The sequence below is a fragment of the Sinocyclocheilus rhinocerous genome, unplaced genomic scaffold (assembly GCF_001515625.1).
Source record: "Sinocyclocheilus rhinocerous isolate Xijiao unplaced genomic scaffold, SAMN03320098_v1.1 scaffold950, whole genome shotgun sequence".
In the NCBI taxonomy this organism is placed as follows: Eukaryota; Metazoa; Chordata; class Actinopteri; order Cypriniformes; family Cyprinidae; genus Sinocyclocheilus; species Sinocyclocheilus rhinocerous.
The window spans coordinates 191,122-208,020 of record NW_015637169.1 but is presented as its reverse complement, the minus strand read 5'-3'; the positions used below and the strand labels follow the sequence as shown (position 1 = coordinate 208,020).

At 36.8% G+C, this 16,899-nt stretch overlaps 1 protein-coding gene across 2 annotated transcripts in view; it reads left to right on the top strand.

Moving 5' to 3' along the window:
* The window catches only part of LOC107748786 (protein shisa-9-like), a 72,633-nt gene extending 57,635 nt beyond the window's left edge, over window positions 1–14,998 (top strand). The window contains exons 4-5 of one of the 2 annotated variants that reach the window (XM_016563736.1): window positions 8,764–8,874; window positions 14,488–14,998. In XM_016563736.1, the coding sequence (XP_016419222.1) occupies window positions 8,764–8,874; window positions 14,488–14,954 (578 nt within the window). In that variant the 3' untranslated portion in view covers window positions 14,955–14,998. The remainder of the gene's footprint in view (window positions 1–8,763; window positions 8,875–14,487) is intronic. The other variant, XM_016563737.1, reaches the window with a different exon arrangement.
* The last annotated feature ends 1,901 nt before the right edge of the window (window positions 14,999–16,899 follow it).

Genomic DNA, 16,899 nt, shown 5'->3' with positions numbered 1-16,899 from the left:
ACAGTACTTAAGTATTTTTTTGGGAGTATCTGTACTTTACTTGAGTTTTTATATTTCAGCCAACTTTTACTTTTACTCCACTACATTTTCTAATTAAAAGGTATACTTTTACTCCGATACATTTCCCCAAAGCATATTCGTTACTTACTACAAAATAGTCAGAAGTCAGAAGAACACGGACTGCAGGAAAGCAGGTTTGACCAATCAGTGGTCTGGCGCTTGCAAATTAGACTCCTAAAAACACCTTTGCTCATGTGCAAACAAGTGCGCACACCCGCAGATGACCCGCGGACAAGTCGAGGCTGGGGTGTGCGATATACAGCATCGTCTGCGATAATATGGTAAGTTGTTGTGGGCTAAGGCCATATGGAACGCTAATAGTGCCATAATTAATTCATATGATGCCTTCACTAACCATTTCAAAGAAGTCTTTGGTCACACTGCAGGAGTGCTATCTGTGTCCGACCAGTTGCTGCGCCAAGGCACGTCTTCCATTAATGACTACACACTGCGGTTCAGAAAGCTGGCGGCGAATAAGATATCTGTACTTTTACTTGAGTATGGCTTTCAGGTACTTTATACACCACTGGTTACAGGGAGCTACAGTTCAATAGCCATTTAGCAGTTCATTAAGTTATGTAACTCTAGTCTGAGAGGAGCACAGGCCACCCACCCATCACTCTATCATCTACAACGAGGAACGAGCGATTGGAAAAAAATAAAATAATGGAGAGCAGAGAGAATTGGGGCAAGCAATATATTTTTAACCTTCAACATGTCACATGATGTCGATCATAAAGTGGCATGCTAAAAAAAGTTTGTAGTATGAGATGGGCTGAGTTGGCCTCTGACCTTTAATTCTTTATTTGTTGCTGATTAATTGATTTCACAGGAATCAGTGAATGTAATGAAAGAATAATGTGAGCAAACAGAACAGGACAAAGAGGGTAAGGGGCAGATATAGTGTGAGACACAGTCATGTCTGATTGTATCAGAGTCTGATCTCCACGTCTGCGTGTAATGGAGTTTAGATTAGATTATTAGATTACAACTGCAGCCTGACCGCAGAAAATGGCTCAGAGCCTCGTGCTCGTAATGTCAATCCACCAGCGCCAGAACTTGGAACAGTGTGGACTTCCAGGCATTGTGCACTGCAGACCAGGAATTCTCTCTTCATGCTGAAAATAAGCCTCTCAGCTGATTTCAGACCAGTCTGTTATCAACAAACTCCATGGACAGCTACTGCACGTGGACAATAAAGTAAAAAATATGCTGTATAAAGGTCAAAGTTCAACAAAGGCTTTCAGAGCAATGCATAATTTCTTATGTGCTTTCTGAGAGGTTCAATATAATTTTACATTGGCTATGTCTACATAAAGTTAGTGTTTGAGATTAAACAAGTGAAAGGCTCAGATTGTCCTATACATACTACAGCAGACACATTAACTGCAGTAAATATCAAAACTGATAACATTTTTCAAACCAATGTGAAATACGTAGTTAAAAACCTATTTTATGTCAATAATTTAATGCATTTGAGGGTAAAATGTAATATTCAATAAGAAAAAGACACCTAAATACCCAAATGAAATGCAGTCCCCGTCTAGATGCCTATGAACTCTAAAACACTGTCACAATTTAAAAGTCTTTTCTTTTTTTTTTACTTGCTAGTTTGCAACTTACTAGCAAGCAGCTAATCATAGTTTTTGATGTAAATGAAGCCTATTGTCAAAAAAGAAATGTTATTAAGTATAGTATAGATTATAAAGTACAGTATAGTATAGAGCTAACTGTTCTTAAAAGACACCTAAATACCCAAATGAAATGCAGTCCCCGTCTAGATGCCTATGAACTCTAAAACACTGTCACAATTTAAAAGTCTTTTCTTTTTTTTTTACTTGCTAGTTTGCAACTTACTAGCAAGCAGCTAATCATAGTTTTTGATGTAAATGAAGCCTATTGTCAAAAAACGTCCTTCCTATTTTAATAAGAAATGTTATTAAGTATAGTATAGATTATAAAGTACAGTATAGTATAGAGCTAACTGTTCTCTGTCTGTTTCTCTGTTCTGTAACTAGTCTTTAAGTTATAGAATTGAATAACATTCATAAGCAAATTGTGTATGAACAGAATAACACTTTTCATTTCAAACAAGCTTATTTTGCTGCTGTGTGAACATAGCCAGCCATTATAGAAAGGGTGGAGGGCCACCTTCCTACACTCTATAGAAAATAATATAAATATAAAAATAAAGGTTCTTATTGGCATCTCTGGCTTCATGAAGAACCTTCAACATCCATGGAACCTTTCCAATTCACAAAAGGTTCTTTACAGTTGAAAAAGGCTTTTTAGATTATTAAAATGTTCTTTACACTAAGAAAAAAATGGCTGAAAGTTTTTTTGGGTAACCCAAATTGTTCTTTTTTGGCATCATTGCAAAAAACCCCTTTTGGAACTTTGGAACGTTTTGGAGTTTAGCCTCAATCTTATTACAGTTTTTTTTCAACTGCTTACACACAAAATCTTTATTTGTCAACAGAGCTTGACATTAACTTTTTTGCTCACCGGCCACTGTGGCTAGTGGTTTTCCAAATTTACTAGCCACTCAGCATTTTCACTGGCCACATATTTGTTGTTGGGAAATTACGTTTTATATGACTTAATACTGCATACAAAAATTTATTTAAATTGATTTCCAGGTAATTTTTGACCTATTTAAAGGGCATTTTCCCCTAACCGTATTAAATGCATGTATCGTCTTTCATATCAAATTCTTACATTTTTTAATAATTTCACTTAATATAATAAGATAATATAGGGCTGTTACCAATCATATGAAATCAGTATCTACAAAATCGATCTTTCCACTGCAGAAGAAACAGAAGTGACTGGAGTGGCAATCAGATGCATTTACACAGTTCAACAGTATAGCTGAAATATAGCATGAATGCATTTACACTGCATGCAAAATTATAACAGCATAAATAATGTTGTGAGCTCTGTGTTTTAAAATATATATTTTTTAAATATACAAATATGAAATGTTATTTGCATTTTATTTGCATAAATAAAACAAAATGCAAATATTTGCATTTTGTGTGTGCAATTCTTGGATTTGTGTGTAAAGTTTGGAAAAAAAAGAGGCAAAGTTTTGAAAATGTGTGTAAGCAGTTGAAAAAAACCTGTAGGGCTGTTACCAATCACATGAAATCAGTATCTACAAAATCGATCTTTCCACTGCAGAAGAAACAGAAGTGACTGGAGTGGCAATCAGATGCATTTACACAGTTCAACAGTATAGCTGAAATATAGCATGAATGCATTTACACTGCATGCAAAATTATAACAGCATAAATAATGTTGTGAGCTCTGTGTTTTAAAATATATATTTTTTAAATATACAAATATGAAATGTTATTTGCATTTTATTTGCATAAATAAAACAAAATGCAAATATTTGCATTTTGTGTGTGCAATTTCTTGGATTTGGTGTAAAGTTTGGGAAAAAAAGAGGCAAAGTTTTGAAAATGTGTGTAAGCAGTTGAAAAAAACCTGTAAACACATCTGAACCAGGTGATCAAGATCTTAAGGATCACTAGGACTTTCCAGACAGACGTTTTGGAGCAGGGTGGATCCAAGCTCTCCAGGATGGTGAATGCCCAAGAGCAGGACTGACACCCTTTGCATTGGAGAATCACTTCACATGCAAGAGCCTTTGACCAATCTCAATTACAAACTGACATTCGTTACTATGCTACTGAATGGAAGAGTGGAAAATCTGCGCTTTTAATTAAAGAATCTCTCTGCTTGATTGACGCCTTATTCAATTCAATTCAAGTTTATTTGTATAGCGCTTTTCACGATACAAATCGTTGCAAAGCAACTTTACAGCAAATTAAGTTTCTACAATATTTAGTGGTAGCTTATCAGTGGTGACTGTCAGTTAACGTACACATGGCAGAAATGTACGGAAAAATCCGTATTTCCAACACTACCAGACTCTATCTTACCCATTCTCTTTCACAACATAACAGACAGAGAAAATAAGAAGAATTGGAAAAACTCAGAAGAAACTGAGAAAAGATGTGACACCTTTAATTATTGGAAGTCTGACACTTCTATTCTAGAACAAGCCTCTAGAGGAAAACACTACAGTAGATCGGTATGGAGTGTTACAGATCTCTTATTCTATATGTCCTTAAAAACACCATCATGGTAACACACGACACTAAAAAAATGCAATAAACATGAATTTAACAACATATGTAACACAATACCCAAATGTACACAACTGATAAGAAAAAATGAGGAATAAACCATCAAATGTGAGGTGAAAATATAATTTCTTTCACCAAAATAATTTTATAACAGTTTTTACATGATCATTGCTATAATGATAAATATTTTGTGTTATGGAGACTATATGTCTACTGTTTATAGTAAATCCAAGACTTTTATGTAAAAAGAGCATGTTGTTCATTAAAAAAGGCACTTTAGTCATTTCAGATTTTAGTTTCAAACTATGTGAGGGGTGTACTCACTTCTGTGAGATACTGTATATATATAGAAAGAGAGAGCGCAAAGATAATTAATTTGGAGGAACACACAGATCTCCTTTTGTGAATGAGATTGAGTTGGTGTGGAGATTGACAGGAAGACATGGGTCTAAATCAGCCAGGCTTTACTACAGACACACACTGTGCAAGAGACATGAAGAAATATGTCTTTAAGTTGCATAAAACATGGCGTACATAAAATATACAAAGTATTTTACATATTTTAATGCACATAGCTCCAGTATGCTTATTGATCAATACAACGCTGCATATATGATGAAGAAACAGCTCTTTATCTATGAATCTATTTACAATAAACAGCATCAGTCAGATTCTGGAAATGCTTCTGTTGAAGTCATCAGTGAGTGTAATTACATCTTAAAAAAAAAGCAAACTTGTGTTTGTTTGCTTTTGCTTTTTAAGGCAAATTCTAGGTGATGAGCAATACTCTCCGTAAATCTCAAAAGAAAGCAAGCCACCAATAATCGCCATAAACATAATTAAAAAGTATTTATTTATCATTTTTAAAATGATCAGAATGCATCAGGCTGCATAACAAATAAACACACAAATGCATGCAGAAATTACATTTCTGTCATGACAACTCTCCTGTGCCATGTGATAATGATGTCATTAGATCAGATTGAGTTAGACCTATCAGACTGCGCCATCTAGAGTTTCATGCCAGAACTCTGTATTTGATAGCAATTTGACAGCAGATCTGGACCGGAGGACTAACTAAGTGGAAATGTTCTTTTTATAATGCTATGTGTGATTGTGTGTGCATGATTAACCCTTTTCAAATGTGTCAGACAGTGTCAATAAACACAATATGTGTGTCGACACAAGTTGGACCTGACATAATCTATGATCTGCATCCATTTGCTGTGATATAACCTGAGCATTTAATTGTACATGGACTGCATGTATGTGGCATAACGATCCGTCCTGCCATCCTAAAGCACACATATGCACTAACACTAACATGTATACGTTAAAGGGGTCATATGATGCTTTTTTAAAGATCATTATTTTGTGTATTTGGTGTAACAGAATATGTTGACATGCTTTAAGGTTCAAAAAACACATTATTTTTAAAATACTGTACATTATTGTAGGTCCTCTATGCCCCGCCTCTCTCAAACGCTTCGTTTTCTACAAAGCCCCCTCCTTTGACAAGCGCAGTCCGCTCTGGCATTTGAACGGTCAATAGCAAATACTTAAACTAATAACTAAACAGTAGCTGATTCAGAAGCGCCAGATTGTCATAGCAAAGTCAGAATTACCTCCTCTCCTAGGTTCACGAAACGGTCGTCCATAAAATGCATTGCTGTTCTGTTGTAAGTAATCTTAAAGATTCCTAAATGCATCTACTTTCGGAAGGCCAAATAAAGTGCTTTTGCTTTCGCCTAGAAACACATAGGGTCTCCCCCTGACATGCTGCTTCAACACTAACTGCGGTTACTGAAACCACGCCTTCTTTCTTTGCGTGAACATTTGGGCGGCATTATGCTAATATTTCCACATAGTGAGGTAGATATGTGGGGGCGTGTTAGAACGAGCCGTTTTAGGGGGGCGTGGCAGAGTCTTACCTTTGATAAAGAATATCTCTTTGGTTTTGAGACTTTAGTCTTTGCAACTTCAGGGATCTTATCTATGCACAATCAGCTTGTAACACTCCAAAGAGAAAGGAAAACTTGAAATCGCATCATATGACCCCTTTAAGTGAATATACACACACAAGCACAAAGTGATCTGACAGAATCAGGTCAGTGACCACACACCCCAGCCCAAAGGAGAGGACACAGGATGTGTGTCCTAAATAACCTTTAGTGACCTCCACACAGCGTATAGACAGCAGACTGTCGCATATACAGCAGTCTCTCATGCATCCGCCTTTGAAATGGTAATTAATGGCACACGTTCACAAACATACCCGTAGGAAAGAAAAAATGTGATCTCTTTATCTCAATTGTTTCTACTAGACAGCAGTGACCTTACATTTTCTCCTGAGAAAAAGATGCCAATGAGTTATATATGAGATCTCTAAAGATCTACACGACCCACAGTCTGAAGAAAGATCCACAAATCAAAGAAATCAATTTTACTAGAAGTGGAAATCATTTCTGATTTAATTGTGTAATCTACAGTGATGTCTATTAGATATCATTATTAAGATGAATAGTCTCACAATAAATGATGTCACGTACCTTTGTATTTTTGATCTTTAAACACGTTTCTGCTTGTGATTCATGGTGGAGATGGTTGGATTTGGTTGAAACTGGTTTTTGAACTGCAGTACCTGTGAAGAAAATGAATGGAAAAAAACCCCAAAAAACATCCGGAACCAAAACTGCCGAAAAGTTGGTGGGTGTTCACTGTCCTTTATATGAACTCAAACATTTCTCATCAAATTCTTCCAAGACCAACTGATCTGAGGCTTTGCTGTCACATTAATTTTGCAGCTTGTATTACGTTTCAGCAATTGTCTCAATTGTTTTATTTCTCAAAAGGGATTACTGTTTTCCAGTTTAAAATATCTAGAAAAATCTTTAAACAAGAATTATTTCATATTTTTTAATTTATGAATTAAAAAAATGTCATATTTTAAGATTTTTTTTAAAAGAATTATTTCAATTTCATAGATATCTATACTGTTATCATATTTTGTCATATATTTTGGTAGATTTTGTTTTCCCTTTTTCTAACTTGTTTATACTTGAAACAGGAATAAATCCACCAGTGCATGAAGACAAAATACATATGCACCAACCCTGTAAAGCCTGATTTATGAAAGAATAGTCATAAAAATCAAACTATTCCAAATGGAAGAGTTTATTGAATCTTTAGACAAAATATAAAATCTAAAAAAGTTTGCATATGTGTTTTTGCATACGAGTATCATATCCGATGGCTCATTTAGTATGACATAGGAGAATAAGAAGCTCGTATTCAATTTTATACAGAGGCTCAAACTGAGCAAATATATGCCATTTGGTGCAGTTGCTTATATTTACAGTACATGGACAAAAATGGAAAAAAAAATGGAATTCTGGTTGCTTGTAATTGTGACAACGAGATGCAGTTTAATGTAAACCAATAAGATCTTTGAGAACAGTATAGCAGACTACGTACATATCAGTTGTCACTTTATATCTCTATAGTCAGATGTCTTAGTAAGATGAAAATGAAATGCTTAGTTTTATGATCAAAGTTCGGTACTTTTTATTACTTTGTTTTTATTGTGTAGACAAAACACATAATGCAATGCAATAAAATTATGATTTTTGTGATGAACAAATAAATGTTCCTCAAAAACTTGCTGCGTCATATTTGATATACATACTTAAAAATGATTTCTCTAAAAATGATGTGTGGACCTTATCAAGCCTATAGTTGCTTCAGTCCAGTAAGTGTTCATCTTGAAATATTACTAACAATATAAAAGCTATTCTTACATTTACTTTACAAAAATCATTAAAGATTTCACACCAAAAAGACACATGATGTGGTTTTCGAATGATACTGGCTAATACAAACGTATAAACTAGACAGAAGACGTAGCAAATTGTGTACGACAGGTTTCAAGTTTTTGATCATGTTGATAATTTAGAGGCCTTTTAAAATTTGGTGAATATCAAATATGATACAGTAAGCTTTATAGGGTTAAAGATACTGTTATTTCTCTAAAAACTAGTCTTAATATCTTACGCGTTGCCACTTCTCAAGTAAATTAATCTTGTTTTAAGGATTTTTACAGCTATTTTTACTGAGAAGAAAGTCAAAAAAGACGAATTAAAAAACTTTTTGCAGTGTACTTGCATAAAACATAACTGAGAACTTCATTAAGATTGCGACGTTATGCAACAGCAGCCTTCACACATTTATACAACAGACACTTTCATTTAAAGTCAAGCTATACATAGCATTAGTTGATGTGTTCACTGAGAACTGAACCCACGACCTTGACGCTCTACAGGAACCTCTGAGCTATAAGACTCATGCACGTCCTTCATTCCCCTTTACTCGCTGAAATTAACGACAGACTTTCTCCTTTACTGTATAATCACATGCACTCATCTCTCTATAAATATGCTGACTTCCCTTTTACTAACGCACCCCTCCTCCTTGTGTCCCTCTCTGTCCTCTTTGCTCCCTCGTTCCTCTCTGTCCTCCTTCTCCTCCTGTGCTTTCTCTCTTCCTTCAGAGCATAACCACCTGAATAATGTCATGCTTCCTCCTTTGAGTCCCGCAATGGCTCTGTCCCAGCCTCACAGCAACCTGGGCTTCAACAAATACTCCTCTCTCAAAACCATGGGTAAGACGCACGCACAAACAGCTGTCACATCTTGTAATGCACACCATAAACGCCACACATGTTCATCAAGGTCACTTTACCCACAACCACTGATTACCATTGCAAATCATTCGCAGTGTCATTGACTGCAGGGAAAACACACAATGCAATCACATATGCAAATATCACCTCTCAGATCAAGAGGGAAAAAAAGCCTGACATGTTACTAGAATCACAGGCGGGCGTTCTCGGGAGCGTGTACTGTACACATGCGGATATGATAATAATGGACACAAACACACGCTAATCAATCACAGCATGACTCCAAACACAGAGGGGCCTGTTCACTAAACAGCCACACTAGCGTTCGTTCTTAGCGCATTACCCCCGAGACACATACCCCCGAGAACTAGGGGCTGATGGGAAATCAGTTGAAATGTACTAATGTGTTCTATACATGAAATTAAGGAAAAATATACACCATATGCTGCTGGAACAACAGCATACAAAAACAGATTCAAGGACACTAAAGCTTAGATTTTCATAGAATATTTGAAAATATACTATTTTATTTACCTGGTTGTACCAAGAAAAAAAATTTAAATAAAAAGAACTATAAAATCATAAAATAAAATCAATATAGTTCGGTTTGGGGTTGGTAAAGTTTTTTTTTTTTTAAATGTTTTTGAAATAAGCCTTTTATGTTCACCCAAGGCTGCATTTATTTGATCAAAAATACAGTAAAACAGTAATATTGTGAAGTATAACTACCATTTAAAATTGCCGTTTTCTGTTTAAATATATTTTAACATGTAATTTATTCCTGTGAGCAGTCATTACTCCAGTCTTCAGTGTCACACGATTCTTCAGAAATCATTTTAATGTGCTGATTTGCTGCTCCAGAAACATTATTAATTATTAATGTTGAAAACCTTTTTTTCCAATTCTTAATATTCTTGAAATATTATAAATATTTTTAAATTCTTAATATTTTTGTGTAAACAATGATAATTCTTTTCAGGATTTTTAAAGGAAAGAAAGTTCAAAAGAACAGCATTTATTTGAAATAGAAATCTTTCGTAACAATACTCTAAGTGTCTTTACATGAACTTTTTCTTTACATTAACTTTTCACCAATTTAATGCACCCTAGCTAAATAAATACTGAGTATTTTTTTATTTATTTTTTATTTAAATTGTACTGACCCCAAATTTTTGAACGATAGTATATACTGCAAATCTTCTTTCTAGTGGTTGGGAAGCTAATTTGAAACTAGTTTGCTACGCTTCAGCATACAAACACATAATTTTAAGTTGTTTAACAAAATAAATGAATAGTAAACCTAAAATGTATTTTCTATTATCATTTACTCACCCTCCACATCTTTTTGTCTTTTGTGAAACAAAAAAGAAGTCATTTTAAAAACTATTAAAGTGCATTTAATTTGCTTAACTATTCAAACTATATATGATTGTTTGGATACACTCTCAAAATTAAAGTCCCCTTGAAATCAAAATTAAAGTTTTTTGGGTGTTAGTATCAATATGTTAGTCTTAAGGTTATCTATAAGGCAGTGTGCTCCAAAACAGTGACAAAATTCGCATTTAGAAGATATATGCATTCAAAGCTTGCATTCAAAGCTTGCATACTTCAGCTTCTCATCAGCTGAAATCGGTCACTTGTCCACAGAATTAGTATTTTCTGTACAGTGAATGGCACGTAGTGCACTATATAGGGGACAGGGAACGATTCAAACCGTGTAAATATGCTTTCCACTGAGGAAAAAAAGAAGTCTGGTTTCGCGCTGTGTCACGCTAACCACCGGTGCACTCTGCTCCGGTCCAGAGACACGATAGCACGGAGCGGATCACATGCGCGAGTCGGCGCAGACTAGGGTATGTTGAAATATTGGTACGCATTGAAATATGAGAGAAATAGTAGATGTGGTAAAGAGGGGAAGAGATGGTAAGAAAGGAAGAGAAGAAATGGACAGAGAGGCTGTTGGTACATTTACCGTCTGTTCATTAGTTAGATACATATGTTCACTCTCTGAGCACTTCCTGTGTCTGACATCATCAGGCCGTTATGTCACATTCTCTCCTGTTGCAGTGCCTGAATGCCCCTGAGGACCAAACACACACACACACACACACACAAAATGTTTTTCTATCATTTCATTGACTACTATTGTATTTATACTGAGGTAACAATGTGTTCAATATCCTACAAATATATTTTTATATATAATAGTCTACAAATGCATTTTCTTCATAAAGTTCCAAAAATGAAGGCAAAATGGCCCAAACACATATGCACAAATGATAAAATAATTACTAGAGACTAACCATAATCCTAACCTTTGCACTAAAATAAAACTTACAATTTTTTTTTTAATAATGATAATACTGTATATCTCTGTCTAGATAGAATCTTTTTCAGGCTAATTGTGTGTATATGGCATAAGTGTGTGTGTGTGTGTGTGTGTCAAATCTGTTCCTCTTTTGCTCATTATCAGGGTAATACATCTTGGTGTCCTTCTCTTTAAACACACTCCCTAAATAATTCATGCTTACTCAATGCACACTGCCCACATTACCTATTCACTGGACCTTCACTGGAAGTCGACTGAATTGTGATTCTTTAGTTCCTCTCTTCTCCTTCAAATTCAAATCAAAACACTCTTGAATTAAAAAGCACATGAATGTGCTAATGGATGTGCACACTTAAAAACATAATATGAGCTAATCTGCCTGTCTAACCGCATTAGCAAATTACTGCTTGATTCACTATCTACAGGAACAAATTAACATCCTCATTTGGGTAAATTTTGTCATATTTCTACACACAGATTTTGTAACTTCTTCAAACACGTACGACGTGTTGTGATGAGACATGGCTTTGGCCCTCAGCATGTTGCAACATCCTTAAAAACCCTTCGGGTTTCATTCTGACCTTCTAAGCTGATTGTAATACTAACCGACATTCACTCATGCACAACTACAAACAGTGAGCTTGTCCGTACTGATGCGGTCAAAAAGAATCATAACAGTAGCTGCTATTGCCAAGTTACCACAGTTTTACTTTAGTGACTACAGTATTTTGGCAGAAACAATGATTGCCACCGGGCCAGGATATACTTTGAGATCACATGTATATATACAATGAAATTATGCTACATGCTTGTGTTCCTTGTCAGCAGGTACTTGCCTCATGCATTAGCCATAACTCAATCGATAGCGAGAAAAGACAGTATAGGAAGTCAGGATGGAAAAGAAGAAAAAGGAGACAAAAATGACAAAACAGTGAAGCAAGATTGTTTATGTCTGAGGGCAGTGAAGCGAGTGGCCTGTCTATAGCTTGCAGCACTCAGCGGAGATGGGCTAATTTGACGAGACTGGCTAAAAGGCTAACTCTCCTCTGTCAACTATGCTAACATGCTAACCCACTTCAACCTGCAAAAGAATAAAATAACCAGCCTGTCTTATACCATTCGTAACCCTGTACGTAAGCCCAACACATATGTACAGTGCCTTGCGAAAGTATAATTTTTTTTTCACATTTTGTTATGTTGCTGCCTTATGTTAAACTGCTTTAAATTACTTTTTCTCCACATCAATCTATACTCCATACACCATAATGGTAAAGCAAAAAACTGTTTTTTAACATCTCTGTACATTTATTAAAAATAAAAAACTTAAATGATTCCATTGCATAAGTACTCATACCCTTGTCTGGGACAGTTGAAATTTAGCTCAGGAGCATTCATATTGCTTTTAAATGTTACTACACGTCAAGTGAAGTTAACCTGTGGCAAATTCAATTGAATGGGTATGATGTGGAAAGGCACACATGTCTTAATAAAAGGTCTAACAGCAAACAACCAGGACTCTTCCTAGAGCTGGCCTCCTGGACAAACTGAGGAACTGATGGAGAAGGGCTTTGGTTAGAGTGATGAACAAGCTGATGGTCACTCTAGATGAGCTCCATGATCATATGTGGAGATAGGAGAAACCTACAGAAGGACAAACATCACTGCAGCACTCCACCGCTTTATGGCTGTGTGGCCAAACTCAATCTTCTCCTCAGTTAAGACACAGGAAAACACACTTGGAATTTGCAAAACAGCACCTAAAGGACCCTCAGACTGTGAGAAGCAATATTATCTGGTCGGATGAACCTCAATTCCAACCATCATGTTTGAAGGAAACCAGGCACTGCTCAGGTAGAATATTTGACATAGTTCAATTTCATGTGAGATGGATGCCCTTAGTAAAACTAAAAATTGAATCAAGTTCAATTTAGGGATTGTGCCAAAATAGGATAAGCAGTAAACTATTTTATTAGTAACAGAATAGCAAAGACAACATAATTTCATAGAAATAACAGCTGCAACATACTTTGCATGTGTGCAAAAGAATAGCTATATGCTTCTAGGTGTTATATCGTAGCCAATGATCCATTATTTGGAACCTCAATGAAACAGATTTAAAAATATGTGAGCGGAAACACAGAAAGAACTGCTTTGAAAGAACTAGAAGAAATAACTGCAAGCATACGCTATAGGCCTACAGACTGATTTACAACACGTGAATTCATTCATTTATCCCGAAAGAAATGGAAGTGACATGAGTGCTTTCAAGAGGGAGAAAAATTGAATAGCCTATATTTTATAGTTATATATATAATACCCATTTTGTGAAAGAAACACTTCTTCAAATTATATTAAATGATTTTTAATAAATTTACGAAGTTGTGACAATTCTGTCTTTGCTTTGTCAATATGGTGTATGGAGTGTAGATTGATGTGGGAAAAAGTAATTTAAAGCAGTTTAACATAAGGCAGCAACATAAAAAAACGTGGAAAAAAAAGAAGGGGTATGAATACTTTCGCAAGGCACTGTACCTAACTTTTACCAAGCCACTGTAAATATCACTAATCAAAATATTACACACAATAGTGCATAATAATTATAGTTCTGCATTTATAACTGCAGCTTCTGTAGTGAGATTACCATAGTAAACACCAGGTAAAACTGTGGATCGTTGCTCCAATCAAGTTTAAAACATTTCACAGAAAGTGCTTTTTGGTTTCAGTTGGGTAATGTTGCAGTACAATGTTTTAAAAATGTTCTAGAACCTGCTTCGTAGGTTGTCCTTGTACCTCAAAGTGTCAATATAACACATTTTAACCATACAAACAAAACCAGATCAAACTGCAAACCATTCTACTGTCTCCTTTCAACTATGTGAATCTTCTCTTCACTGGACATTCCTTGCATTGATCCTTTCAAACAGAGTCCTGCCTATATAATTCATATTTCATCATGACCATGATGTGAACAGCCACAGCTCCCTAAAGTCATTGTATGTATGTGCATGCATGCATGCATGTGTGTGGCGTGCCGTAAAAAAGAGCTGAGGGCATCCTCATGTCACACTTGATGACCCTCTGCTCCAGGTGTTTTACTCATTAGATCCTCTAAACACTAAATATAGTCAAATACATTAGGTTTGTACACCGTAGGGTATGTGAGTGTAGAAGCAACACTATTAAATGAACGTATTGCATATTTGTCACAATGTTAGCCTTTTTATTTCTAACTGTTAGTTTTTTCCTGCCCTTTCTCTCTGCAGATACTACAGCAAGGGATTACTACCCCAAGAGCTACCACATGATGGATTACGCACACCGCCAATCCTCGCCTGCAACCTTCCAGCCTATTGCTTTCCACCCAAAAGACAAACCCTTTCTTCCCCCTCCGGACATCCATACTCCTTTGGCCATCACCATTACGTCAGCTCAAGTCTCCAAGCCCAAGATCTCCAAGACTAACACCCACCCACTCACCTCGAGCTCGGCCTTCAAAGTTTGGGACCCCAACAAGTGCCATGTCCAACATCAGGTCCCTCTCATGATGCGGCCACAGCCACCACTGTCCCAACCAAACAGTCGGCGCCAGGCCTTCTCCAACAAGCGTCAGTTTAGCATCGAGACTCTTCCAGAGTTGTTCACTCAGCCTCTGGGGTACAGACAGTCTCCGCACCTCCACCCAAAACACAAGGGACTGCCCACGAACAGCAAAACAGAAGTGACGGTCTGAGGGGAAAGCCTGGAAAGGATACAAACACAAGAAAGCCTGATTTCGATAAGCTTCTACACATGTACTTCAGTTATATTTATAGTATATTTCCTCCATGTATTTGTTTTGGACTAGATTTATATTCATTGTTCTATAATACAAAGAACTGAAGGGGAAAACGTTGCATGGTCTTGATTCCGATTCTTCATGGGCCTTGAATCCCTGGTGATCCTACCTCCCCTCTAAAATTCTGGCCTGATGTTCACGTACAGCTGGCCTTCAGATGTCTCTTGTGGCCCAGACCCTTGTGTCCGATACCAAAGGACAGGAGCCTTGCACCTCAGGAGCCTTCACACCCTTCTGGACAAGGCCATTGTGCTGTCAGCTTCCATCAGCCAAGAGCTGCCACGCAGTGAGATATTATTCCGACAATTCTAGACCACTGAGGACAAAGAACAGCGAGGAAGCATACGGAAGAGGACAGCGAAGAAACCAAGGTGCCCCGTGAGAGGGAAAGAGAGTTTCAAGTGTTGTGATGTCTAAGGGTTTGTTATTTCAGTCAACGGATAAGGGTCTAGGTGAATTTGACAAAGTCCAATGTCCCTAGGTCTCTTTACCTCAACATCATCATCAAAGGATGCATTCCAGCACTTGTCCAGAGAACGAACTGCCAACATCAAGTCATAGCTATTCTGGCTGTTTCTATTTCAAACTCTTGTTTGAGACACAGCACAGGTAAAGACAAGGTCGATAAGCCAGTCTCTGTTACAGACAGAACTCAAGAGAGACATTTCAGGGGACGACAGTCACCCGCAGAGATGAGGTGCAATAGTGACGGAGGAGGTGAACAAATCCGGCAATGTCATAAGTAGCATTGCCAAAACAACTTTGCTAAATTGACTTGTGTGTATTCTTTGCAATATCTGTCAAACAGCCTGCTTCCTTTGAATACTGCTGAATGTAAATAATTATCCTTTTGGTGAAAGCAAGAACCTTTTAGACCGATGATTTGGTGGCGAAATCTAGCATGTAGCAGCAATACCTACACTCTATTGTAGCATCTTAATGGGCATGGGAAATCTGGTGGTGGGCATCAGTTTTAAAGTGAAGAGTTTAGGTGTCTTGAGAGTTGCTCGAGAGATCAAGGAAAATGGTAGCAATACTAGGCCTATCCATCCTCTCCTGCCTGGGGCCAAATGACTGATGGACACAGCTGTCAAACTCACTCTCTCTCTCTGCTGTTCCAAGCTGTTCTCAGCCAGGCATTTGGCTGCCACACTGCCACCGAACAGCAGGGGGCGCTGTAATTGATGGCGGCCTGCTTCTAATACAGCAGATCCAAAATATGTTCTCCCATACTGCCTGTAGACACGTCTTTCTTGTCTGTCTTATCTTTTTTTCATTGACAACGGATCTGAATGGAGAGTTATGGTTATTGCTCAAAGACAAAAGGCGAGACCACAAAACAAAGTTTTGATTTTTTTATGCACCAATTTAAAGAAGACCCGCAGAGATGTCTGATGATAACCTCTTGCTTCTTTACATAACAATAAAGCATCTGTTTATCAAGCAAACGGTTGTGTCTAAAAAGTAGCACACTTTGTTTGAACAGCCTTGTGAGATTTTACAGGCCAATGACATCTGATGTACAAGCCACCTATAAAATGTACAAGGGACTATAAAAGAGTGTGAAATGTTCAATGGAACTGCTTGCAAATAAAACGGCAGTATTGTGAGAGACAGAAAAGGATTATTGAACTCGGAAGGAGGAGGCAACGCACTCGTAATGGTACAAAGCGTTCCCTTCTAAACACTAGATCGCATTATAGTCATTGCAGTACATGTTACGGCAGTTGGGTCTGTAATGAACTATAAAAAAAGGACGAAAAACAAGTAGCTCTCTCTCTTTATATCCTCACCAGCTTTATTTTGGAGATAATTTCTACTTGTGGACCAACTCCAGGGA